Source organism: Psittacula echo (genome assembly GCF_963264785.1).
Source record: "Psittacula echo genome assembly, chromosome: 1".
Classification (NCBI taxonomy): domain Eukaryota; kingdom Metazoa; phylum Chordata; class Aves; order Psittaciformes; family Psittacidae; genus Psittacula; species Psittacula echo.
In genome coordinates this window covers 163081019-163106242 of record NC_137735.1, presented here as the reverse complement: position 1 = coordinate 163106242, position 25224 = coordinate 163081019, and the positions used below count along the sequence as shown (strand labels likewise).

Here is a 25224-nt window from a genome sequence, read left to right as displayed (position 1 = left end):
GGAAACTCTCCCCATCCTTTTAGAGCCAATCAGGAGCTGTGATGGGCAGTTAAGAAACCAGGAACAGCCTCAGTCCAACCACTTGCTGCTCCTGTGTATTCTTCTTTTCCCCTCTAAAGCAAAGGGAGACCTGGACAACAGACCAAGGGTTGCAGGACAAGGCTCGGTCTCAGCTTTGCTGCTGGTCTCTTACTTGACCAGCTATTGAAGAAGAGTTTGAGGGTGTGGGCTGAGCTTCTAAACTGAACACCAAGGGCTGTACCAGTGGAAAACCTGGAACACCACCAAGCTACCTGGCTCATGCTGCTGTTCTTTTCCCTCTTCTGCTGCTCATGCAGGAAAACATGACCACAAGAACCACAAACCATCATGGTGCACGTAACCCAAGGCCTCAGGGGAGGATGGATGTGGGCTGTGAGATGCTGCTGTGTAATGACTGGAAGGCAATCAACACTTCTGTAGGGGAATGCAGTAACAGAGTTAGACTCCTGCACCAGGAATCATGGAATGGTTTGGGTTGGAAGGGACCTCAAAGCTCATCCAGCTCCAACCCCTGCCACGGGCAGGGACCCCTTCCACTAGAGCAGCTTGCTCCAAGCCCCTGTGTCCAACCTGGCCTTGAACACTGCCAGGGATGGGGCAGCCACAGCTTCTCTGGGCACCCTGGGCCAGTGCCTCAGCACCCTCACAGGGAAGAGCTTCTGCCTAAGATCTAACCTGAACTTCCCCTGTTTCAGTTTGAACCCATCACCCCTTGTCCTGTCACTACAGTCGCTGATGAAGAGCCCCTCTTTGACATCCAGAACCCCCAACCTCTTGCCTTGACCAGTGACCAGGCATCACTGTTGGTCTCATTTCACCCTTCCTCAGAGGAATGAACTCAAGGAGTTATTCCTTTTCCTCTCCCTCCCCTTTGCATCAATACAAGGAGCTGCTGTGCCTCTCCTGGTCTCCTACTGTGTTCAGGATCCATCCCACAGGATGGAGCATCCCTTGGCACTGCTGCATCCCTCCCATCCAACCTGGTCTGGATGTGTTCATTTGCCTTTGGCACAACACAAGGTCTTGTGCGTTTCAGCTGGCAGTTTATGGGGAGAGGATGGAAACTGGATTAAAACTCAAGGAACAGGCTGGTCCACTCGATACCCGGGTGTTGGGAGGGCAAAGTGACAACTAAACAGCACGGGCTAGAGGTCTTCCTAGCTCTACTTGCTCTTGGGACATGTGCTCCCTCTCCCACCTTATTGACATCTGTTTGTCTTCATCTCTGAGTGATTCAGTAGCTGGAGGATGCAGTTGGTGTGGTTGGACATGGGATGGGAGAGGACACACTTGGAGGAGACACCAGCAGCTCCCCTGGAGCAAAGCCACCCTATGAGCCCATGCCCGGTGTGGTAGGTCCTGCTGAGCACCCACAGGTGATGGAGATGCTTGTCCAGATGTGGCCACCGCAGTGGCTTGTGTTGACAATGTGCCCCAGAGGTGTCTTCTCGTGTCTCTTCCTCTTCCATGGCACAGGGGGGCCTGGTGAGTCCATGAATGGATTTTTCTGAGGTTTATTGGGAATTCTGCCTTGTTTTGGAGTTGTGTGTGTGCGTGTATGTAGGAATTGTGGGGTTCTTTTGGGGGGGTTGGTGGTTGGTTGTCTGCTTGATCGAGTTCTGCATCCTATAGATGCGTGTCCTCCTCTTCCTCCAGGTCCTCCTTCATTAGTGTGTCGAGAGGCACGATCCAGCTGTCCCCCAGCTCCCCGTTGAGGTTCACCTTCTTCTCCTGCATCTCGGAGGAGGTCTCCATCACCTCCAGTGTGGGGTTATCGTGGTACCCGTTCTCCATTGTCTGCAGCTCCTCAGTCAGGCGCTGCTGCGAGGAAAGAAAACCAAGAAACCCCAATGAGGAACAGCTTGGCCGTGCTGTGTGTGCCACCTCGGGGCTGTCACCCCCCAGCTTACCGTGACCACTGCCTCATATAGATGGATATAACCACATATAGAGCCTTTTGTGGTTAGGTTGAGGCTGGGGGCTGCAGTCATTGCCAGCGCAGCGAGGGGATAGCATGGAGCTGGCAAGAGAGAGACTCTGCTAATGGTGGAAGGGAGGAAAGAGCAGCCAGAGATGTGTGGAAAACCTCCAGGAGCAGTTGCCAGCTTCCGCCTGGCCATGGCTTGGTCCCCGCTGGACCTTGGGAAGAGGCTGAGCATCGTTGCCTCACCCCAATCCTGCATCCCAACTCCTGTATCCTTACCTACACTCTGTTCTCTCCCTCCCCTTTATGCTGTCCTTTCCTTGCTGCTTTATTGTTGTTCTCCCCCTTGACCTGGGGCAAGATGCTGCCGGCCCATTTGCCCTTTCATAAACATCATTCCTCCCCGTTCTGGAGCTCATGGTGGAAACCAGGCAGGGAAAGAAGAAGCAGGCCCTGTGTCACCCTCATCTTTTGGTACACCATGCTTCAGGCTCCAACCCAGCCCTTCAAGCCCTGGCCCTTCCTAACTCTGCATTCACCACCATGGCTTCTTCATGCCCATCCTGCCCTGGAGCGATTCACCAGGGAGCTGCAGTCCTTGGTCAGCCCTTTCTGGGAAGCACAGGGCTCTCTGTGGGCACCTCTGTTAAATTCCACCTGGATTCACAGCTTGATTCATTACCACGCTCCTAATAAAAGTCCCGAGACAGGAATGGGAGGGAATCCATGGAGAAGGAAAGGGATGGAGAAGCAAAACTGCAGCTTTGGCACTAGCAGAGGGGGGCTGCAAAGGTGCTGCTGGGGGTCCTCTGGGTCCTTTTTGGCCAGGGATGGTGGGATGCTTGAAGGCTTTTAAGGGGCTGTTTCACCCCATGGAGATGCTGGTACCCCAGCATAGATGGATGCTCGGGCAGCGCTTCCTCCCACCATGGCAATGCACCCCCCAGCGTGCAGCAAGGGGAAGGGGGTCTTTAAAGCTGGGCTTTAGGAGGCTTTAGTCCTGTTAAAAGCTACTGAATCCTACCAAGCACCGGGGGTGAGAGCTGGGGTGTTATGGATGCTGCGCCCGCCCCTCCGATCCCTGTGTTGGAACTCACATTAAAGATCAGGGCCACATGTCCATCATCAAACCCGGGGAGATCAGGGTGGATGTGCTGGTTATTTCCAAGGTAAAACAGGGTTTAAAAGGGGGGAGGGAGGGAAAGGGTTGGAGAAAAATAAAAATAACAAAAAACTTTCAAGTCATTTTTTGGACAGAAGCAGGAGGAAAACCAAAGAAACCACCCAAAAGCAAACGCAGAGGAGAAAGGGGGTTGGTTTGTCTAAAACCCTTTTCCTATGGTCTGAGCAAGAGCTGTGCTGAGGAATCATAGGTTAGGACCTTGCGATCATCCAGTTCTAACTTGCAGCCCCTTGCTTTGGTTTTGATACCCTACTCTGTGGCTGGTGGGTACCGGCCTCCAGAGCATCCACCAGGGCTGGGACCTGTTCCTCTGCACCATCTTACGTGAGGGGTACACGTTCCCATCACTAAAATTGCCCCATTTCTGCCTGTGTTCTGGACAATACAGGGACAGAACAGTGTTGTGTTTCTCCCTGTCCCTGCTGGGATGTTTTTCCCCCTGATCAGAGACATTTCAGCCAAGAAATGCTGTGCAACCCCGTCATCTCCAAGGGTTCCACAGTGGAAGTCAAACGTCTACCGAGGTCTTGCATCCTCTCCTATTCCCTCCCCAAAACATCAAGCCTTTTAAACCCAAGACTGATGCTGCATCCGTTTCCTCTTCTCTGCCTCCTGCGTTCATCTCTTACAGTACAAACACTTAAAGCAAAGGCTGCTTTATCCTTCAGCATCACACAGCTCCTGGGGCTGAGGTTGGGACCCCATGGGGAGGATGAGCTGGTCTGGAGGGAAACGACTTGAAATGCAGGGGTTTGCTTCTCCACCGGGGGGGTGGATAACCCTATTTCGGCCTCATTTCTGCCCCACTTTCTGTTGCTGTCTCCCCTCTGGAGCTAAATCCTCAGCAAGAGCAGCAGAGGCTGATGCAAACCTTGGTTATCTGGCAGAGCTCTTCCTACTCGCATGGGAATGGCCAGTCCTTGCAGGTGGATACTGCACTAAAATCACCCAGAACTGCTTCCTAAGATAACAATTGTAATGATCCGGGTTTTTCCCATGTCTGTTCTTCCTTAAATCCCACTGCTCTGAAACTGGGCTCTGGCCCACGTCTCCCAGAGGCTGAACCGTGCGGTGTTGATGCCCTCCTGTGGCTGCTGTGCCGCTGGCACCAATGGGGAGGCATCGGGGTGATGCTGGGCATGCAACACTGCTCCCCTACTCATAGAAGTATTTTAAGGGGTTTTTTTTGGTGGGTTAAAATGGGTTTGAAGGAGGATTTTGGGTTGGGAAAGTCTTTTTTGTTGAAATTATGACCCAAAGATGCAGCTCAGCTGTACATTGGGTGGCAGCAGGGATGGGTGCTGCTGGTTTTCATCCTGCCTCAACACCCCTAAAGAGCAGCTCCTGCCCCTCCAGAACACCCACAGCACTTATCATAGAATCCCAGACTGGTTTGGGTTGGAAGGGACCTTAAAACTAATCCAGTTCCAACCCCTGCCACAGGCAGGGACACCTTCCACTGGAGCAGCTTGCTCCAAGCCCTGGTGTCCCTGGATGTTACCAGTACAGACGGTAACAGGGATGCTCTTCATCTGAAGATGCCATTGAGTCCAAAAGGCCTCAGGGTCCCCATCCCACCCCTATCCTGCTGTACCTGGTCCTTCTTTTGGGAGAAGCGCTGGTGGCAGCAGCCGTAGATGGCAGCGATCAACAGAAGGGAGCCAGCCAGGGTGACGATGGTGATGATCAGGGGTGTGCTGAACTCATCGGTGATGACCATCTCCCTCTCCATTCTGTCATAGGTGATGTTGGCGATGCCGAGCTGCCACAGAAAGGATGCGTCAGGCCTCGAGGAGGACTTCCTGCCTCACCCACCCTGGGGGATGTCCATAGGGAATCCACGTACCTCCTCTAACTTGTCCTTCTTCTCCTTCAGCTCCTCAAGGACTTTTTCAGGGTCCAAAGGGACTGGGAGAAGAAAGAGGCTGCAATGAGCATTAAGGGAGCAGGGCAGGTTGTGCCCCCATCTCTCAGTCAATGGGTAACCCTCATTCTGGAGGAGGTGGATGGAGACGTGCATGAATGAAGCCAACTCTATCAGGTGTCTCCACTGTTAGACAAGGAACTGGGACCTCTGGTCCTGGAAGTGGGATACCCCCAGAGACCCCAGTCCCCAGTCCCAGGCTGTGCCCACACTGATGGGGGTCTCCAATGGACCGTTTACAAGTGAGACCAGCGAGGGGCTGTAACCAGCTACTCCAGGCCATGATGAAGTGGTGCAGGATTAGTCCTCAGCACCCTTCTGCTCTGTTTATGGTTGAGTGCTGGAGGCTGGACCCCTCACCCAGCCCTTGCTCTGATGATGATGAGGATGGAGCTGAGTCCTTCCTCCCCCTCGTGCTACAGCAGTGTGATGTCTCCAGCCTCCCAACACCCTCGTACTAAAGGAGTGTTTGGGCACCCCTGTCCAAGCTGGGTTTCCCCAAAGGGCTCCAACGTGGGCAAGAATCCCAGACTGGTTTGGGTTGGAAGGGACCTTAAAGCTCATCCAGCTCCAACCCCCTGCCACAGGCAGGGACACCTTCCACTAGAGCAGCTTGCTCCAAGCCCCTGTGTCCAACCTGGCCTTGAACACTCTATAATCTCTTGGGAAAGGATGTAATCTGGGCACTGGATTTAAGCCCCTTGGGAGGAGGTCCCTCCTGGACCTGGTTCCTGCTTTGACCCATCATGGATGAGAGAGGGATCTGATGCATTCACTGGGGAGCAAAGCATTGCTGGGATCATTGTGCCTCTCCAAATCCATTCAGGAGGGGGCAGCCCAAGGATGGGAGCCCCTTAGCTAAGTTCCAGGATACCTCATTCAAGGCCAGGCTGGATGTGGTTCTGGGCAACCTGGTGTAGTTGAAGATGTCCCTGCCTGTGGCAGGGGGTTGGAACTGAATGAGCTTTAGGGTCCCTTCCAACACAAACCAGTTTGGGATTGTGACCCGAGAGCTGTGCCAAGCCTCAGGCTGCATCCCCACTCCAGTGTCCCCAATCCCATCCCACTCCATGCAGGATGCTGGGGTCATACTCACTGTGTATGACGGCATGCACAGCCCAGTGCTGGGAGCGGGGCTCGTGGGTGCTCAGTGTCACCGTGCACGCCTCCCTGCTGGCATTGAACACGTGCTGGGCCGTGGAGCAGAAGCTCTCAAAGAAGGACACGTTGGTGCTGGTGACTCTCCACTCCTCCTGCAGGGACAGCCAGGGCTCAGCATGGTCCCCCCAACCCCAGGAGCATCCCATCCTATCACCAGGGATGCTGTGTCCATCCCCATCCCATCACCAGGGATGCTGTGTCCATCCCCATCCCATCACCAGGGATGCTGTGTCCATCCCCATCCTACCCCATCACCAGGGATGCTGTGTCCATCCCCATCCTACCCCATCACCAGGGATGCTGTGTCCATCCCCATCCCATCACCAGGGATGCTGTGTCCATCCCCATCCTACCCCATCACCAGGGATGCTGTGTCCATCCCTATCCTACCCCATCACCAGGGATGCTGTGTCCATCCCCATCCTACCCCATCACCAGGGATGCTGTGTCCATCCCCATCCCATCACCAGGGATGCTGTGTCCATCCCCATCCTACCCCATCACCAGCGATGCTGTGTCCATCCACATCCCGCCCCATCCCGCTGCACTGCCTGGAGGCTGCCAGTCATTTCCAGGGAACAGGAAAGGTTTAAGAGGAGTTTCTGTACAAGAAGCCAAGCTCTTGGCTGATGTTCCCCACCGGGGCCTGCTCTGGCCTTATCTGGGAGCTGCAGCTTTTGGTGTTACAGGAACAGCAGATTCCCAAGGGAAGTGGGGCAGGGAGGACCAGGGGCCATGGTGGGAGCAGGATAGGGCTGTGCAGCTGCCCCTGTGCCCCCACGGGCATCTGCAGCTGTCCCAGCCACCCGCATTTCAACCCTCTGTCCCCACCATCATGGGTCCCTGTCCTCGCCAGAGCTTCCCCATGGCTCTGCAGAGGCAAGAGGAGGTGTTCTCCTTTTGGATAAACTGGAGCATCACTGGAAGGGTCTAGCCTGGACATAGCTGGAGGGGTGGCAGAGGGGTGGATGGAGCCCATTTTGCCTCTGAGATGTTCCAGAGGCTTTTTGCATCTGCTTGACGCTATGTAGCAGCTGGGAGCTCACTAAGGTAGAGTCGATCACCCTGCTGTATGCACAGCTCCTGTGTGCACAGGTCCTATATGTGGTGATGCTGTATGTACAGCTCCTATAGGATCCCAGCCTGGTTTGGGTTGGAAGGGACCTCAAAGCTCATCCAGCTCCAACCCCTGCCACAGGCAGGGACCCCTTCCACTAGAGCAGCTTGCTCCAAGCCCCTGTGTCCAACCTGGCCTTGAACACTGCCAGGGATGGGGCAGCCACAGCTTCTCTGGGCACCCTGGGCCAGCGCCTCAGCACCCTCACAGGGAACAGCTTCTGCCTAAGAGCTCATCTCAGTCTCCCCTCTGGCAGGTTCAAGCCATTGCCCTTGTCCTGTCTCTACAGCCCCTTCCCCAAAGCCCCTCTCCAGGTTTCTTGCAGGCAAATCCCACCCAGGGATGCAACCGGGATGTTGTGGACTCAGTAGAGGAGCCAGAGGGAAGTTTCTCCCTATACAAAGTGAAAGGACAGGCAAGGGCCATCAGTGGTCTCCAGGGACAGCCAGGGCCTCACGATGCTGAGCTCACCCTTGCACTGTGCCTAGGACCTGTCTTCAGCCCTGGCAAGTGCATCCTGTCTCCACCGCTGCTTCCCAGATGTTTAGATAAGATGAGGTGAAACTAGGTGCCTTCCTCATCCAGGCCTCTCCCATCCTCGCAGTGGAGCAAGCGGGATGCTTGCAGATTGGAATGAGCAGGACCCAGCATGGATGGTTTGGATGGGGCTTGGAGCAAGCTGCTCCAGTGGAAGGTGTCCCTGCCCGTGGCAGAGGGTTGGAGCTGGAGGAGCTTTAAGGTCCCTTCCAACGCAAACCATTCTATGACTCCATGAACCCTGCCACAGCCCTGGGCCAGGGCAGCCCTTTGGCAACAAGACAAGACCTTAGTGTGGCAGCATCCCCCTGAAAGCTCATCCCCAGCAGGACGGAGGAGAGGGCTATGGCTTAGGGCGGTGCTTTTATCCTCTTCGGACACTGGGTTGTGCTCCTACTCTTTAAACATCCTGCGTTTTATCAGTCCCTGCCTGTGCTGCATTTTCTGCTCAGCAGAGGCACGAAAAGCCTCTCTGCATCCCCCTTCCCCAGGTTCTGCTGCAGCTCTGCCTTCACCCAACCCTTAATAACGCACTTCTCCTCCTACCGCCCCATGGGGGAAGAAAAACCCCTTCAAAATGCACCTTTTTTGGGTAGGAAGTGAAATCAGATGCGAGGCTAAAACCCAGCTGAGCACTGAACCGCTTCGCAGCGGGACGAGCCTAAACCCCTTCAGAGCCTGATCTGGAGAGATTTACCCTTTCCAGCGTAGGAAAGGGGCATGGGGGACCCCACTGCATCCATCGGGGATGCCCCATCTGCAGTGCCCCGACCCTGGCAGCTCTCCCCTCCCGCCGCCGGAGCCGCTCGCATTCCTTGGCGCGAGTTGAGAGGCGCTGCCGAGCAGCTCGAATCCGGTTCCCACACTGGCAGGGAACTAAAACCAACATCCCCGAATGAGGTAACGGCACTTGAGTCAACAAAGCAGCCCCGGCAGCTGGACGGGGCGAGGGGACCACGACCCTGCACCATGAGGGGTCCCTCTGCCTGCTCAGGGACCCTCCTGCTGGCCCCACACTGGTTGGTGTCACACAGCAAATGCCCTTGGGCACAGGTCTGGGTGGTCCCACTGTTGCTTTTTCATCCCCTGGCTGGAGAAGGCTCAGCATCCTTCAGCTCAGCTCGCTGGGCACATCCATGTCCCTGCCTGGGACACGATGGAAGAGGAGGATGGCTCCCTGGCTGAAGCACAGCTCCAAAGACACCAGCCACCCCAGAAATCACAACCTCTCGCTTCACTTAACATGTTTTGGGGTTGTGATGAGGAACAGAGCATCTATCTATCTATCTATCTATCTATCTATCTATCTATCTATCTATCTATCTATCATCTATCTATCTATCTATCTATCTATCATCTATCTATCTATCTATCTATCATCTATCTATCTATCTATCTATCTATCTATCATCATCTATCTATCATCTGTCATCTATCCTTCTATCTATCCATCCATCCATCCATCCATCCATCCCAAGGCTGGAGCACCTGAAGCAGCCAACACCCCACTGAAGCTACACTTGTGAGCCACACCTTGGGAAAGTCATCCTATGGAATGCAAAGCATCAAGCTAATAAGTATCATTAAGAAACTTATTAAGATCCTGTTGTAATCAAAGGAAGGAGAAGAGGAAAAAGGGAGGGTGGGGGAACATGGATCAAACGGTTAAGCATCACTTGAAGAGGAAGGATGCTGGGAACTAACCAGACCATAAAATACCTTTAGTCCACAAAGTTGTACCAACCATATATTTGAGGGGTTTGTAGGATTTACCTTTTCTTTCTGGCTTTTTGGGGAGTTTTGGGGAGGGCTTTTTCGGCCTTTACATTTACTGCAGGTGGAGAAACCCAGTTCTTGGGTTCACTCCCTACCATTTCACTGGGGTGCCAGCATCACCAGTGCTGCCCCATGCGTGCAGTTGGTCTGCACTGCCCTCCTCCCTCTGATCTGGACACATCCCCACCAGCACCCATGTCTTTGATGCTTCTCAAGCCTCACTGTAGCTGAGGGAAGGGAACTAACTAACAGCATTGTTAGTACAGTGCTGCCCTGACTCCGGCTCCTTCTTGAGCACCAGGACTGGATCCATTTCTGGAACACTCCTCCTTATAGTGCGCACTTTCCTGTTTTCCCACGGCTTGTGAAATGCAAAGGCTTTTTTCACTTTGCTGTCAGGATTTGGCCAGAGCCTTGTTTACCGTCCCCACAAAGCAGGGAAACCAGATAGTGCCACTCTGTTATCTGCCCGGCTTGGGAGGCATCCGAATCTGTTGGAGTTTAGGAATACACTGAGTGGAACATTAACGTTGAGCGGGTGGGAGGTGTTTTGGCAGCCGAGGAGCGCGATGCGATGGGAGGATGCACCCTTGCAGGCTGTTTTGAGCTGTAACTGGCATTTGGTACTAACAATGCTTCAGGCCGTGACTGTGCCCAGAGGAATTTGAGGGAATCAGGGCAGCAGACTCACTGGCTCGCCAGCGCCCAGTGGAGCGGGCAGACAGGAGGGATGGATGATGCCAAGCTGTGATGTCTGCACAGCGCTCAGCTCAGCAGCACATCTCTGTGCACTGGCACTTCCCAGCCAAACCATCCTTGCTGCCAAAAAGCCTCCCAGCACAGCTCCAGTGAAGCCACAGGGAGGAGAGAGCATGTAGAACAAGGGGGAATGGCTTTAACCTGCCAGAAGGAGATTGAGATGAGCTCTTAGGCAGAAGCTCTTCCCTGTGAGGGTGCTGAGGCGCTGGCCCAGGGTGCCCAGAGAAGCTGTGGCTGCCCCATCCCTGGCAGTGTTCAAGGCCAGGTTGGACACAGGGGCTTGGAGCAAGCTGCTCCAGTGGAAGGTGTCCCTGCCCGTGGCAGGAGTTGGAACTGGATGAGCTTTACGGTCCCTTCTAACCCAAACCAGTTTGGAATTCTATGATGCTATGGCACTGGCTCCATCTGCACCCAGAAGGAGAAGGGAAGAATTAAACAGCAGCATGGCCATAAGTCACCCGAGTGCTTTAGGCTCTAAAATTGGATTTTATCAATCTGATGAAATTTGTTCATGCATCCAATATAAAACTTGCTGAGAAGCTGCAGGTTCAGACATTGCACAAAGTAGGGCAGGGGATGGTATCAGAAGAGGCCGTCCTGCCTTGGACATAGTCATCACAGTAATAATCTCCCTCTTTGGAGTCATCCTCAGTCTTACAGGCAGCACAGCTCAGAGCATTGCCATTTCCGTGGGTGCACGGGCAAGGAGCATTTACACCAAGCAAAAGCCAAAGCAGGAAGGTGATGACCATGAGATGGCAGCAGACCTGTGCTTCTCCTCCTCCAGGAGCACAGTGGGTGCTGTCATTTTACACCCCTAAAGTGGTTGTACTCATTTTGATGAAATCACTCTCATCTCTACAGGCTCACAGGCTCAGGGTACCACAGGTTAAAAGCTGATCTCCAACAGCAACACAGCTGCTGTAGGGCTCTACATAGAAGTCCCAAAGGGTGGTACTTACACAGGTTTTAGCTTCTTTCAGGTAGATGGTGGGCCAAGTATTATGCACTTGGTCTTTACAGATGACCTGGAAGGACAGAAAAAAAGCAGCTCTCACATCATTGACATATATTGGAAGGAGAGTTGGTCACCAATACAACACACTACCCCAAATCAGGAGACATCTCAACCAAAGCTCTGATCCATTTGATGGAAATGAGACAGATTTGGGAGCCCTTCACTTAACTCTTCGTATGTGGAAGGGTTTTCACAGGTAACCAACAGGGCTGTCTGCGGGATGTTGCTGATGCACTTCCCAAAGCAGGTTTAGGATTTGCAGTATGGGGTAAAGCAGGAATTGGCTTGGACAGTGGGAAGATCCATGCAGTGGGCCTAATGCAGTCCTGCTCTATAAAAGATGATTATCTAGAAGCAGGATCCCCCTCCTTCCTTCCAAGCACTTTAGTTATTGTGGCTTGTGTTTTGAGACCCCCTACTCTCCCAAACCATTTTCTGCTAATAACATCCATGCACGGCTTATACTAATTGGATTCTTTGTCCTCTTGTCAAGCCCAAGTCCACCCCAAGGCAGCTTCTGCTCTACATAACAGTTCTCTCCCTCTTCCGAAATTATACTTCTTCCCTGTTCAGCACCCAGACCATAATCCCCTTCACCTCCATCCTCCATGTCTCATCACTGGAAAGCAAGAGGAGAAAGGAGTTGGACTAGATGACCATTAAAGGTCCCTTCTAACCCAAACCATTCTATGATTCTATGATCTAGAGTTATTTTGCTGCCCCATGTTTTCCTAAGGCAGATCTCCCTGTGCAGTGAGAAGAGCTGCAGACTCCACATGTACACGGGATGCCAGTTAAACATTAACAGATACCACCACGAAGTGCCCACCTTCCCTTAGGCTTCATTACCTCATTTTGGAATGAAATGTTAGGGTGCTGGTGGCCAGGACTGCAGCTCGCTGTCTGGTCCCCCATGGATGGGGATGATGGCTGTGCACTGGCAGGGCTCTGGTCAGCACTTGCAGGCTTGGTTGATGGATGACTTCTCTGGTCTGGGTCCCCAGTAGACACCAAAAAACAAGCAAACAGACACTGATACAGTACAGAGGATACAGGTGACACAGCTCCATTTGTGAAGCTCATGGTGCTGAAGCTTGGAGAGGCTTTGGGTTGCTCTTTTTTGGTTTAAAAATTAACTTTGATAAGGAAATTGTCTTACTGCTGGCTTTATTTTCTGCTAGTGAAACCCATCAGACTGTCGTGGTGAACCCAAGGGCAACATAATGACCGTGTGTTGGTAGCTGGGGAATGACTTAAAAGAGGAGTATTGCTGGGAAAAGGGGATAGCCCTCATTTCACTTTATCTAGGTGGGATTCCATAGACATTTCTACAACAAACATAGGCTACCTGAGCTGGTTACCCACATCTTGCAGTGAATGGAGATCACTGCGCAATCCCACTGACAACTGCAGCCACAGCCATTAGGAGGGGAAGAAAGCCCATAACCTCCGTTGGCTGCATCTCCATCAGCTATGGAAGAAACCCAGGGTTATGTGCTTAGAAGTAGTGGCTCATACTACAGGAAACAGCTTGGGGTGTCCTACCTGCCTGCTACTCCCAAAGGGCACATGCCCCATGTCTACCAGCCCAATGGAGGTGCCTCAAATATGTGAGATCACCTCAAATGCCATGGTTAAGGTCCGTAGCATCTTACAATGCAATGGAAGTAGTGCACAGAGCAAAGCAGCCCCCTGCCTCCCGAAATCTTTGGAATAAATGGATCTCCGCCCGTGAATTCCTAATTAATCTTTAACAGTTGACAAAGAGAATTAAAATGCCGCATCTCTTTCACATCCTATTTGCTTTTGAGGCTACTTTTCAAGACTACAGAAAAGATGAGGGATATTTCTCTCTCAGACACATTCTGAAGGCTCCAGGAGAGAATTCATTTCAAAGCCATCTGTTTCTATTGCCTTCTCTCACTTACTTATCAAATGCAAAGGTTTTTTAGACCTCTTCATGCTCAATGCTTGAGTTCAAATTTGAATTAACATGATTTCATATATCATCTTTTAATAGAGAACAGTCCTGTGGAGCAGGAGGGGAAAGAAACAGCCTTCATGAAGATACCCCTTTCACCTCCTCATGCCTGCTGGCTTGCTCAAAACATGACATGGATGAAGCCAGTGAAGGTGGTCTTGCATTAAGTGATGCTGACATCTGAAGGCTGAGGGGGATGGAGATGGCTTTCGAGTGGCTTCTGTATTGCAGTTAACTGGAAATTGGGTCAAGAACAACATTGTCCAGGGGAAGTTAAGGAAGGGCTTCAGTGTCATCACAGCTTTCATTCAGGGCCAGATGTGAGCTGATCCTACAATCCCACCCAAGTCTGGAAGGCTCCATGGAACCCTCACAGTCCCACAATGTGATTCCAATGCTACCAGACAAAATGCCAACAGGGAGCCTAAGCTGTGCCTCACCACGACATTTAGGAACTAACATGACTCTGCAAAGCTCCAGAGAAAACATAATAATGGTGTTCAGCAAGATCCCAAACACCACATAGGCACTCATAGCGCTGCTCAGACCAAAGTCAGCAGCCAAACCCCCTGCAGCGATGACGAGTATCCTACCTAGCTACTTAGACTCTCTAGAGCTTGTAGACTCAGAGTTCAGCCACAAAATCTCCTTAGTCATCTAAAGCTTTTTTCTGTGCATGCCTAGACAGCCTTCACTAAGCTGTCAGCCGTACCAGGGATCTTCTGCAGTCAGCATTTGGGTGCTGTCAATCTGTTTCACCAACTCTACAATGCCTACAACTCATTGCTGCTGGCTCCTTTCTGCAGTCACTGAAGATCAAGTCATTGCAGTCAATGGTGCTTTGGGCACAGTTCGATCCATCCCAATTCAATGTCTACGCTTTGGCAGTTGATTCATGCCTTGAATTTCATTAACTGCTTTGACTCGATCTCCAGCAATGAAAACAGGGATGTAAGCACCCAGCTGTCACAGAGGCAAGGATGCTGGGAAGTCCTACAATGCGACAAGGAGATGACACCCCATAATGGCAGGACATAGCCAAAGGAAAAGATCACAGAAAGGGAACTCCCAGCATGAGAAATTAAGGCTCTCATCTTCTGGTACCTGTTGCAGGAGTCGGCGTGGTGGCTGCCTCTGAGACCTTGTTGATGCTGCCGGATGGTGAAGTCAGAGGTGCTTTACTAGTGGTGGGGGACATGGATCCACCAAAAGGGGGAACAGAAATGCTGATGCTTCCAGGACTGGTGGAAAAGGCCAGTCCCTGGCCTGGAGAACTGGCAGAAGTGTGAGGCTGCTTGGTAACAGATGTGGAAGAAGGGACACCATAGTCCTTCAGCCCAGGGGAATGGATGCTCCCTGGGACCCTGGTGCTCGCAGTGGTAGTGGTCACCTGGACCGAAAGCTGGCTTCCCTGAGCTTTCACACTGGGAGAGGATGCAACAGCACTTCCTATACTCCCTGTGGAGGCTGGAGAGCTGCTCATGTGTGTGAGGACAGGACTTGCAGTAGTGGTGGGTGCTGAGCTTCCCAAGTTGGCTGCAGGGCTGATCTTCTGCTGTGTGATACTGGAGGTGACAGCAGGGGTGGCTGCTGAGGCTCTGGAGCTGGTTGAAGAACTGACCTTCTGAGATGGTTGCGGTGATGTTGTAGGCGAGAGTGCAGGGTTTACTGGGTTGTTTGTTGGGGTGGCCCCTTGAACTGAGGGGGGAGACATTGCAAGTGTGGGTGATAGGTTTCCTGGGTTGCTTACAGGGGTGGTCACTGAAACTGTGGTGGGTGATATCACAGAGGCGTGTGTTGGGTTTCCTGGCTTGCTTGTAGTGGTGGTCTCTTGAGCTGGGGTGGGTGATGGCGTAGAGGTGGATGGTGAGCTTCCTGATTTGCTTGCAGGGCTGGTCTCTTGCATCTTCATGGTGCCTGTAGTCGTGACGATCGGCCCAGTTGCTCCTGTGCTTGGAGGAGATGCTTTTGCATCATCCTGAGAGCTGACACCTAGGGAAAAGTGAAAACGCCAAGATAAACTTTGAACTGAGGAAACTACCCTTGGTTTACACCCAGAAATATAAACTGACCAGAAACCATGAGTCATTCACTCAGGGCTTGTCTCATGCTCTCAAGACTCGTACCAGATGCAGTGTTCTGGTATCACCGTGTCCAGCAGAAAGCAGAGCAGAGAAGGAGGAGAAGGAAGAGGAAGCCTGAGAAACCTCCACGGCAAATGTAGTCAAGAACTACAGGGGTTCAAACTCCCAGGGCTTCAAAGCGGTTGGAGGGTGAGCAGGAGGAAAAGACCTCCTGGCTGCCAGCAGGCAGTTCTCCCTCAGATGGGAGGTGCACGTGGTAACCATCAACTCTGGGCTCTTGTTGAGATTCAACCCAGGAAAGGTTCAACCAGCTTTTCCATGGGCTGCACTGAGCCACTTCATCCATAGATCTGTCTGGATTCCAGACAACAACCTGATTTGGGGGCGATGTGTTCTTCCATTTGATGACTGTGCAGAAATGACTGTTTTCTTTTTGCCTCATGTAACACTTGTATGTGATTTCCACTCCTCCAGAACAGGAGTCACATTTCCAAGGTTTGGTTTTCAGCCATATCCTAATGCTGCTTCTTTCTTCCATGCTGGCATACCAGCGGCGTATTTTCTCTTACAGAGCCTGTTTATTAACAGTGGTTGTGCTTCAAAGATCTGATGAAAGCTCTTGTTTTTGACATTCATACTGCTGGAGAAAGCTAACACCATTAAGATGTGAGTTTAATTGAAACCAGCAGCACAAATTATTTGAGGAAACCCTGGGCTTGTGACAAAGCATCACCACTACACGTACAGGAAAAGAGCTTTTGTGGAGGTAAGTCATATTTCCTATAAACTGACCATTGTCATAGAATAGACATCATATAGAACAGATATCACAGAATCATAGAAATGTTTGGGTTGGAAAGGACCTTAAGATGATCCAGTTCCAACTGACTGCCTGTCTTAAATCCTTAGTGATGGTTGTACCAAGCTAGAGACCAGGCATCTAGTTAGCTACGAAGTGGGACAATCCCATAAACAAGGCTGTGAAAGTCTGACAGAGGTTTGACAACAAAGAAGGTAAAAACCAGAAGAATAAACCCTTTAAAGGTAGAAACAATACAAAATAGATGTAAATAAAGAAAGGGTCAAAAGGAAGGTGAAGGAAATCCCCAACTGCTCCCACTTCCTTTTCATGCCCCATCCCCATCCCAGAGAGGCAGGAAGCAAACAGGCACCAAAGGAGAGGTAGAAAAGGCAATTCAACTTGATCTAAACCAGAAAGGGGCAGGCCCATGTTTTGTCTCTGAGGCAGCCCTCATGGTCAACTGGGACCCTGGGTGCCAAGAAACCAGCATCCCTGCCCCAGCACTTCCTCATCCAACCCTGGCGGGCTGCATATGTGTTTTTACCACTTTTAGCAAAAATTGGGTGATAAAGCCCAAAGCAAGGGGTTGCTCTGCTGATAGAGAAATCTGGTGGGATGCTCTGAGCTTGCCCTGGTTGGGATGACAGCAGGGCCTCTTTCAAGCCCAAAAAAGCAACTGGGAGAAGAACCAAGACTCAAGTTGATGCCTACAAAGCTTACCAATATTTTATCTTTCCATATGTCTGCATCCTTAGCACTCTTAGCACTACTCTCCTGCTAAGGTCAAGAGACGATAAAACATCCATTTATTCTTATTCAATAAGCTAGGACCAGTGATTTCAACGGGCTCAAAGCAACCTGAGGAGCCAGCACACTCCTGTTTCGAAGTGGTGAGCCACCATGCAGGGGATGAATGGATGGATGGATGGATGGATGGGTGGATGGATGGATGGAATTCAACAGGTTGAACAGAACCTTGGAGAACATGGTCCAGGATGAGGTGTCCCTGTCCATGGCAGAGGGTTGGAACTGGATGATCTTAAGTTCTTTTCCAACCCAAACTATTCTATAATTCTATGATTCCCTTTTCCCCATTTGTTCTTCCATAGCTGCCTGTCTCAAAGCAGACTATTTTGAAGAATTACTGTTGCTGACCTAAATGCAATGGCTGTGGTGAACAGCAGCCATGGAGATGGCCATGGGAAGATGAAATCGAGGCAGGTTTCAAACTTGGCACTCATCAAGACAACGTGGGCTCCCCAAAACAAAGGGGACGTGGACCTGCTGGAGAAGGACTTTTAACCTGCCAGAGAGGAGATTGAGATGAGCTCTGAGTCAGAAGCTCTTCCCTGTGAGGGTGCTGAGGCGCTGGCACAGGGTGCCCAGAGAAGCTGTGGCTGCCCCATCCCTGGCAGTGTTCAAGGCCAGGTTGGACACAGGGGCTTGGAGCAAGCTGCTCTAGTGGAAGGTGTCCCTGCCTGTGGCAGGGGTTGGAACCGGATGAGCTTTGAGGTCCCTTCCAATACAAACCATTCTGTGATTCTGTGAATGTACACCACTGTGGACCCACAACACACCAGCAGAGACCAGCCAAAGCTATGGCTGGGTGAGATCTTCCTTCCGTGGGGAATCAGCAGCCCCATCCATCCCCATACCTGTCCCACAGATTTTTGGGTACCCATCTGACAGCAAAATTTACCTTCTCTCCAGCTGCATTCAACTAAACTGGATTCCTCACCACTGTGGCACAAGGAGCCAGATGCTGCTGCAGTCACAGGGCTGCACACCTTTCTGCAGTTCTATTACTCTGGGCTTAATAGCAGTTGTTTGTCCAGGGACTCTTTCTCACTGCAGCAATGGGGAAAAAATGTATTTTATTTCGACTAAGGAAAATCAAATCATGTTTTTTGGCAGCTTCACCACCTGCAGTGCAGAAGACCTGGCTTATGCAAACTCATTGCTCCCATTTACAGAGGCCTAGCAAATGCTTAATTCCAAAGCAGAAACAAACACAGTGAGAGCACTGCAAGCTCAGGGGCTACTGCTTTCCTTCCACTATATATCCCTTTCCAATGCCAGATAAATAGTTTTTATCTCTTCCTCCTTAACTGGCCACCTGTGCCAAATCTCGGCAGCAAACCCAGGGGTAATAACTGGTAATGAGCCCCTGTTTGCCTGGGCTGATAGCCAGAACTGCTTGATGACTGTCTCCTCCATAAAAGATATGAAAAGGATCTAGTTGACGGAGGAGAAAACCCCGGTAACCACAGACTGGTGGTAATAACAGCCAGACAGGACAGGATTATATTTGGTGGCCCTTTAGCATGAAAATTAGTCACAAAAGATACAGTATGTCCTTTTGCAGGAAACAAATGACCCTTTCAAGCCATGAGCCCCGGAGATAAAAGGATTTAACACTTGCTATGAGAAAGAAGGAGGGTGGAGAAGAGGTCCTCTAAGCTATCACTCCCTTTACCAGGAGGAGACCCTTTCCAAAGGAAAGTGCACTTGAATTTCAGCCGGAGTCTGTGACCCTGTTTTCCAGAAGGCAGAAAGTGCTACGTGTCCCTGACCTTCCTGGCTGCATTTTGGCAGGGCAAGGCAACTTACATGATTTCACTTTTGGACCATCATCAATTCCTCAAATTAAGGGAAGTGAGGGTAATACAGCAGCTATTGACAGCACCAGTTGCAGCGAGTCTAATGCTTTGATCTGCACCTCTCCTCTTGCATGTACCAGTCAGAAAACCCCACACCATGTGCTGGTTGCAGGGCAGACCCGCAGGAGGAGAGTCCAAGCCCTCCATGCATGCATCCATGTGCACAGCGGCCAAACAGCCTGGAGGAAATGAGTCCACTGCAAAAACATGATTTCATTTCCGCATATGTGTATGCGATGACCGTGCCTCTGATATGGTGTCTGCAATGGTGACAGCCCCAGAGTGGAGAGAATTTTCCTTTATTGCTGGCTATAAAGAAGCTGTGGCTGCCCCATCCCTGGCAGTGTTCAAGGCCAGGTTGGACACAGGGGCTTGGAGCAAGCTGCTCTAGTGGAAGGTGTCCCTGTCTGTGGCAGGAGTTGGAAATAGATGAATTTGAAGGTTCCTTCTAACCCAAACCATTCTATGATTTTATAAGCAAGATGGGCTTGTTTGTCCTCCAATGAGCAATATTTGGGGTGATGGAAGTGCCACAGTTGGTTCCTGCTGATGTGGTCTCTCCTGAACAAGGCTGATGTAGGAGCTGCTGGGATGTGAAAAGCCACCCAAAATGTAAAAGGAAAGGAGTGCTGGTTTGTGCCAGCGCAGCTCTTTGCAGTTATCAGTCAAGGACCACAACTTTGAGCCGCTGTGCACCACCACTAACCATGCCATGAAGTGATGCCCTTGTCATAACCTCACTGCAGTAGATGCGTGATATTCTGCAGGCTGAGGAAGAAGCTCAGTGGGATTAACTTGCTTGAAAAGGTCACAGCTTGGATCACAAGAAGAGAAGCAAACTGGCCCTAAATGCAAAGTGAAAGGACATGTCCCAGCCCTCCTCCCATCAGCCCATCCGTAGCCAGCACCTCTCCACACGCAGTTCCTCTGATTAATCCCCTGCCCAACAGCTTCCCGCTTCCTATTGCGGTAACGCCTCCCCCCTCCTTGCATCCACCTTGTTGGAACAGCTCAGATATTGGCTGGAAATCTATTAATAGTGAGAAAAGGAAACCCAAAAGAATAACTTAGGAAATGGTGGGTGACACACCCCATGCCGGAGGGCTGAGCCCGGCTCAGAGCCTTACGCCAGCTCCTCCCGAGGCGGGATGAGAAAGCCAAAAAGCCCAAGCAACCCAGGGAAGGGGAAGGGATGTGAGCCAGGCCTGAGGAAGTTCCTATTTTCCTCCCCTTTTTTGCAGCCTTTCCTGATTAAAGAGGAGCAACGGGTTGAGTTTGTCAAAGGGAAAGCGGGGGTTGAGGCTCCAGGGGTGGCCTTTGCTAGGGGAAAGTATGTGTCAAAGAGAGTAAAGAGGCTCTTGGCCTTTCCTTTGCATTGCAAGACACTCATGGGCGAAAAGAGGGTTTATCCATCCACTGCAATGCAGCCGTGTCTGAGCTGGAGCACAGAGTAGCTACTGCAGAGGACAGGAAATCTGTCACCTCCTTTTCAAACTGTGAGAGCGATCAGATTGGCAGAATATCACAGAACAGTGTTATTTATCCTGGAATTAAGCTGGGCTACCAGAGCAAATGGTTACCTCACAGGGCTTTTTAATTTTGCCTGTATAGAGGCTTTCTCCATTCTATCTGCTTAGGGAAAGGTGGGCTCCAAACAGCATCATCCTCCCTAGCTACCTAATGAATTCGGCCAGGGATGTAATACAAGGATGCTGTTTGACCCTTTGCCCTTGCAAAGAGGCACTCTCCACATCAGAATACACGCTTCCAAGCTGGCATTACCCATCCCTTTGGCTGCCAGTCTCACCATCAGCATTATGAAACGGTTTCATCCAAGCCAAGGACCAACTTGGCTTCCTGGGTGAGAAGATGGGTAAAGGTCCAACAGTGCTGCCGAAGTGTTTTCAGACTCTAACCCATCAGTCCAATTACGCAGTGCAGGGATGCCAATCCTCTCCGAACCCCTGCCAGAATAAATACGCTGCAGAACAGGCTTGATAGAATTGCTCTGCAAAAATATTGAATATGAGCCCTAATAGCTACATCTCATTTGTGCTACAGTATTGCTTGGGAAGGAAACACGCCTGTATTCTGATATAAAGCCATTGGGCTTGTTTTCAGCAGGGAACCTCCTTTACCTCAGTGAGAAAAGGCTCTATTTAAAGAGTCCTCCAGATCAGTGCTGTTTAGATCTTGCATGCAGGTGACAGCAAAATCAAGGCAATAATACAAGTGGCCTCTTCTCTGCTGTCAAATGAAATGAACTTGCAGCCACGGCCTCTGTCCTGAAGGTCATAGCCAATAAGCCCTTCCTGGCTGGACATGGAGAGGTAAAAAGGATGTGCTTCAAGCCCTGAAGGGTTTTGCTTCATCTCCAGATGGAGAGAAGCATCCAGGGCTTCCTCCTGCACGGCTGCACTGCCAGCCTGGAGATAGCCCTTGACTGAAGCTCTGGGGCATGTATCTGCATCATCCAGAGGACTCTTATCAGTCTGCAGGATTTTGCTGTCACTCACAACACTACAGCAGCCAGAAGCTGCTTTGCTTCAATTCAGAGCTGGGAAAATGTTAAGTTGTTCTTATTTTACCCAGGGGAAGTAACCCTGAGGCTCAGAGATCAGGACTTGGATCAAACCTCAGGCGAGCTTTGGCAGCTCTGTCCCTCCTGTTTGATCTGCTTCACTTCATTTTATTCACATGACAGCCTTTAAACCTCCTTGGTTTTGACCAAGAAACCCATCCACAGCTTGAGACATCCTTCCTGCGAGGACTGCAACACACATACCCAAAGTGTACGTTCTGATGAACCGGCATTTTCTGTTGAGAAACTTGCTTCATTAACAAATTCCCCATCAGCTCTTTCTGCAAATATCTGAGCCAGCTCAGCTTGTCTGCTGTTTCATTTGGAAGTATGACAAATATGAAGAATAATCATCCCAAGGCACATCTCCCCACTTGGATGCACTCCTCTTCCCCTGCAGCCCTGACACTTCTCCTCCTCACTCCCTTGGTCCCTCTAAACACGTCTGGGGAGGCAGAAATGGGTTCATTTGCTGTACTAATTAAAGACCAGAGAGTGGATTTGAGGTAGAAGAAGTATCTCAGCACTCCTCACTCCTATTGTCATTGAATTATCTTCCATGTCATGCTTGGACCTCTCCTGAATTTCTCCTCGAAGACTGGTTATTGCTAGAAACTTGGGATTAGAAGCATATTTCACCCAAATAGACCCAACTGGTCCATCCCAAGAAATGCTTCATCCCAAAGCCAGCTCCATCCAAAGGGATGCCAGTGGTGAGAAGAAGCATCATTCCAGCTTCTCATATGGATAAATATAAGACATCCTATTTAGGACTGTGTCTCCACGTCTCTTGCCATGGAAAGTCTGTAGCTATCTAAGAAGTGAACGGAAAGATAAAGATATAATCAAAAGGAGACAGGAAGACCAATGTGGAAAATGAAAGCTGAAAAATCCTTCACACAAGGTTGTCAGGGAGGCAAACAAACACAGACACACACACATGCCTCTATCCACAACACCCCAGACATTTATCATCACTGAGCCTGGAAATATCCTATTTCCACTGTGGGTTAAGAGGACTTTAAGGAACCTGGCTCCAGCCCCACACCTTTCCCAGGCTGCAAAATGAACCATGGGCTCTTTGCAGCCCAAAGAGAAACAGCCCCATCTTGCAGGAAATGGTAGTGGAGCTGCTGGAGCAGATACATGGGGAGCACAAGCCAAAAGAGCTGCATGTCCCAGCCCAACCAGACCCTCCAAAGCCACACTCTGCCCTTCTCTTACCTCCTTTATGCCATTAGTGTGGAGTTATCCCATGGTGACCTTGCTGCTCTGAAGCAAGATTTGTGGCAGTACAGCCTATTCCTGTATCAAGTAAGCATCAGTCACTCATCGGCTGAAGGACACTATGTCTGGTACATTTAGCACTGAGACCCCTCTGTTTATGCAAAAAGTCACCCAGAGACTTTGGAAGAAACTCAAGGTTTACACTGAAGAATGAGCCAGAAAAGTTGCTCTGCAGCAAGGTAAAGCTCAGCTACATCTGGCCCTAAATCATGGCCGTGAATCGAAATGACACTGAAAATCACAAGAAAGACATAAGACCACACGACTTTGCTATATGCTAAACATTTGGGATTTTTTGGATATAGCTTCCATGTTATAAGTAAGTCTTTAAGATACTCTTTCAGGCTTTTGTCTGTGAACGTGAATGCTAAAAAAGCCTGTTTCTTAAAGAAGTAAATAGATTAAATAATAGATTTGTCCAAATTTGGAGAGGAATCACAGGAAGGACTGAAATACTGAGATTATCAGATAGGCAATGCCACCTTGAGATCATTAGGAGACCACTCGGCTTCATCACTTCACTGCAGTGAGGGCTGAAGACCAACCCATTGTCCTGGGTTCAGCAGTAGCAGTCCTTTTTCTCCTTCTTAGTAGCTGGTGCAGCGCTGTGGTTTTGACTTTCAGTCTGGGAACAGCGCTGATAACACCGATGTTTTTAATTGTTGCACAGTAATGTTTAGTCTGATCAAAGACTTTCTGAGTCTCATGTGCTGCCAGGGAGGAGGGGAAACTGGGAGGAAGCAGAGACAGGACACGTGACCCAAACTAACCAAAGAGGTATTCCATACCACAGCACGTCATGCCCACTATATAAACTGGGGGCAGTTACCCAGAAGGGTTAGATCACTGCTCGGGTCGGGCTGGGTATCGGTTGGCTGGTGGTGAGCTGCTGTATTCTCTTCCCTTGTTATTTCCCTTATCATTATTATTATTGGTGGTAGCAGCAGTGGTTTGTGTTATACCTTAGTTACTGAACTGCTCTTATCTCAACCCATGGCGGTTACATTCTTTCGATTCTCCTACCCATCCCTCCGGGAGTGGGGGGGAGGAACGGGGGGGGGAGTGAGAGAGAGACTGTGTGGCTGGCTGAGTTTAAACCACAACACCCCTGGATTGACTTCAGCAGTAAGGCAAGGTGGTGGGAAGGAGACCTTCGGAGAAGCCAACATGAAAAGCTGCTTGGCCAAAGCCACCACTTTGCTCTTGAGGGCTGAACTGTCACATCACAGCAGCCCTGACCTCTTTCCTCCAGCCCTGCCGCAGAGCTACTGCTCAATGTGTCTGGGGGACAGATTAATTCATTAAGACCTTGCTGAAGTTCCTCCTCATGCTTTTCACCCCAGAAAGATGAATCATCCCTCGCTGGCTTTTCCTGGAGGACTCTACTCCAGACAGCTTGGGAAGTAGTGAGGACATGAGCCCACAAGGCAGGAACTGAGCTTTATTCAGCCTGATGGCTTGTCTGCACAGAGGTACTCAGGAAAATTAATCTACAATTACAAGAAGGTCTGATTTCAGAGTGGATTAGTCCAAGTGCACACAACCCACCAGGTGGCCACTCTTGTTTGGCTGGAAATCAGCCCTCACTTCATTTAGCCCAAATGAAGTCGGTTAAATCAAATTAAAGTCTCCTTAGCTCTGAAAGGCGATGAGGGGGAGCTGGTGCAGTGTAAGAATGTTAATTCAGGAGAAATCTGGTGATGGTGCCCACCAAAACAAGCCCCTAAGTGTCCCATTGGGCACTAACACTGATCAAACATCAGAGATGAGGCACACCTCCCTTGGCAGCTGAAGTTTGTCTTCCCTGATTCCTGTACGTGGAAAGTTCTGATTGATGTCAGATTTGATGTCACATCAGCAGCTCTTGCTGTTTGACCAGTTTTTGTCATGGTGAAAGGCAGGACAATAAGAAGACAGTGGACAGGCCCCACCATAGCACTGGGGAGTGGGTGCACAGTGCAGCAGGGTCCATCCACTGTCTGTTGTCTTCTAGGATGGGACAATGCAAGTGTACAGAGAAGCAATGTGGGTTTACCCATCCATAGCAAGAAGCAGTCTTGCTGGGTGACATGGGGAGACTGAGTTCATCACCTTGCCCTCCTCTCCAGCTGGCTGGGTTCATATCTGGGTTCATACTGAGCAGTGCTGGAAGGAGTTGGCCCTGAGCTACTCATCCTGCCAGCTGAACCTCTGCCAGCTGGCCAGCACCAGGGGAGAGTTGTCACATCTAACGTCACTCAAGTTAGGCGCTGTGCATTGGTGATGTGTCTAGACTGTAACCATGAGAGATGAGGGCCACAGGGGTCTTGCAAAGCAAGAAACATAGAATCATAGAATGGTTTGGGTTGGAAAGGACATGAAGATCATCCAGTTCCAAATCCCTCACAT

The 25224-nt window shown here is 50.6% G+C and overlaps 1 protein-coding gene across 1 annotated transcript; it reads right to left on the bottom strand.

Moving 5' to 3' along the window:
• Window positions 1–1668: 1668 nt before the first annotated feature.
• On the bottom strand, window positions 1669–25010 carry PODXL (podocalyxin like; the record flags this gene model as incomplete). Its single annotated transcript, XM_080610566.1, has 10 exons — window positions 1669–1863; window positions 3064–3120; window positions 4744–4911; window positions 4996–5057; window positions 6170–6326; window positions 11386–11451; window positions 12291–12433; window positions 14527–15120; window positions 15173–15369; window positions 24928–25010. 10 exons carry the CDS (start codon window positions 25008–25010, stop codon window positions 1669–1671), a joined length of 1722 nt encoding a protein of 573 aa, XP_080466692.1.
• Between the last annotated feature and the right edge of the window lie 214 nt (window positions 25011–25224).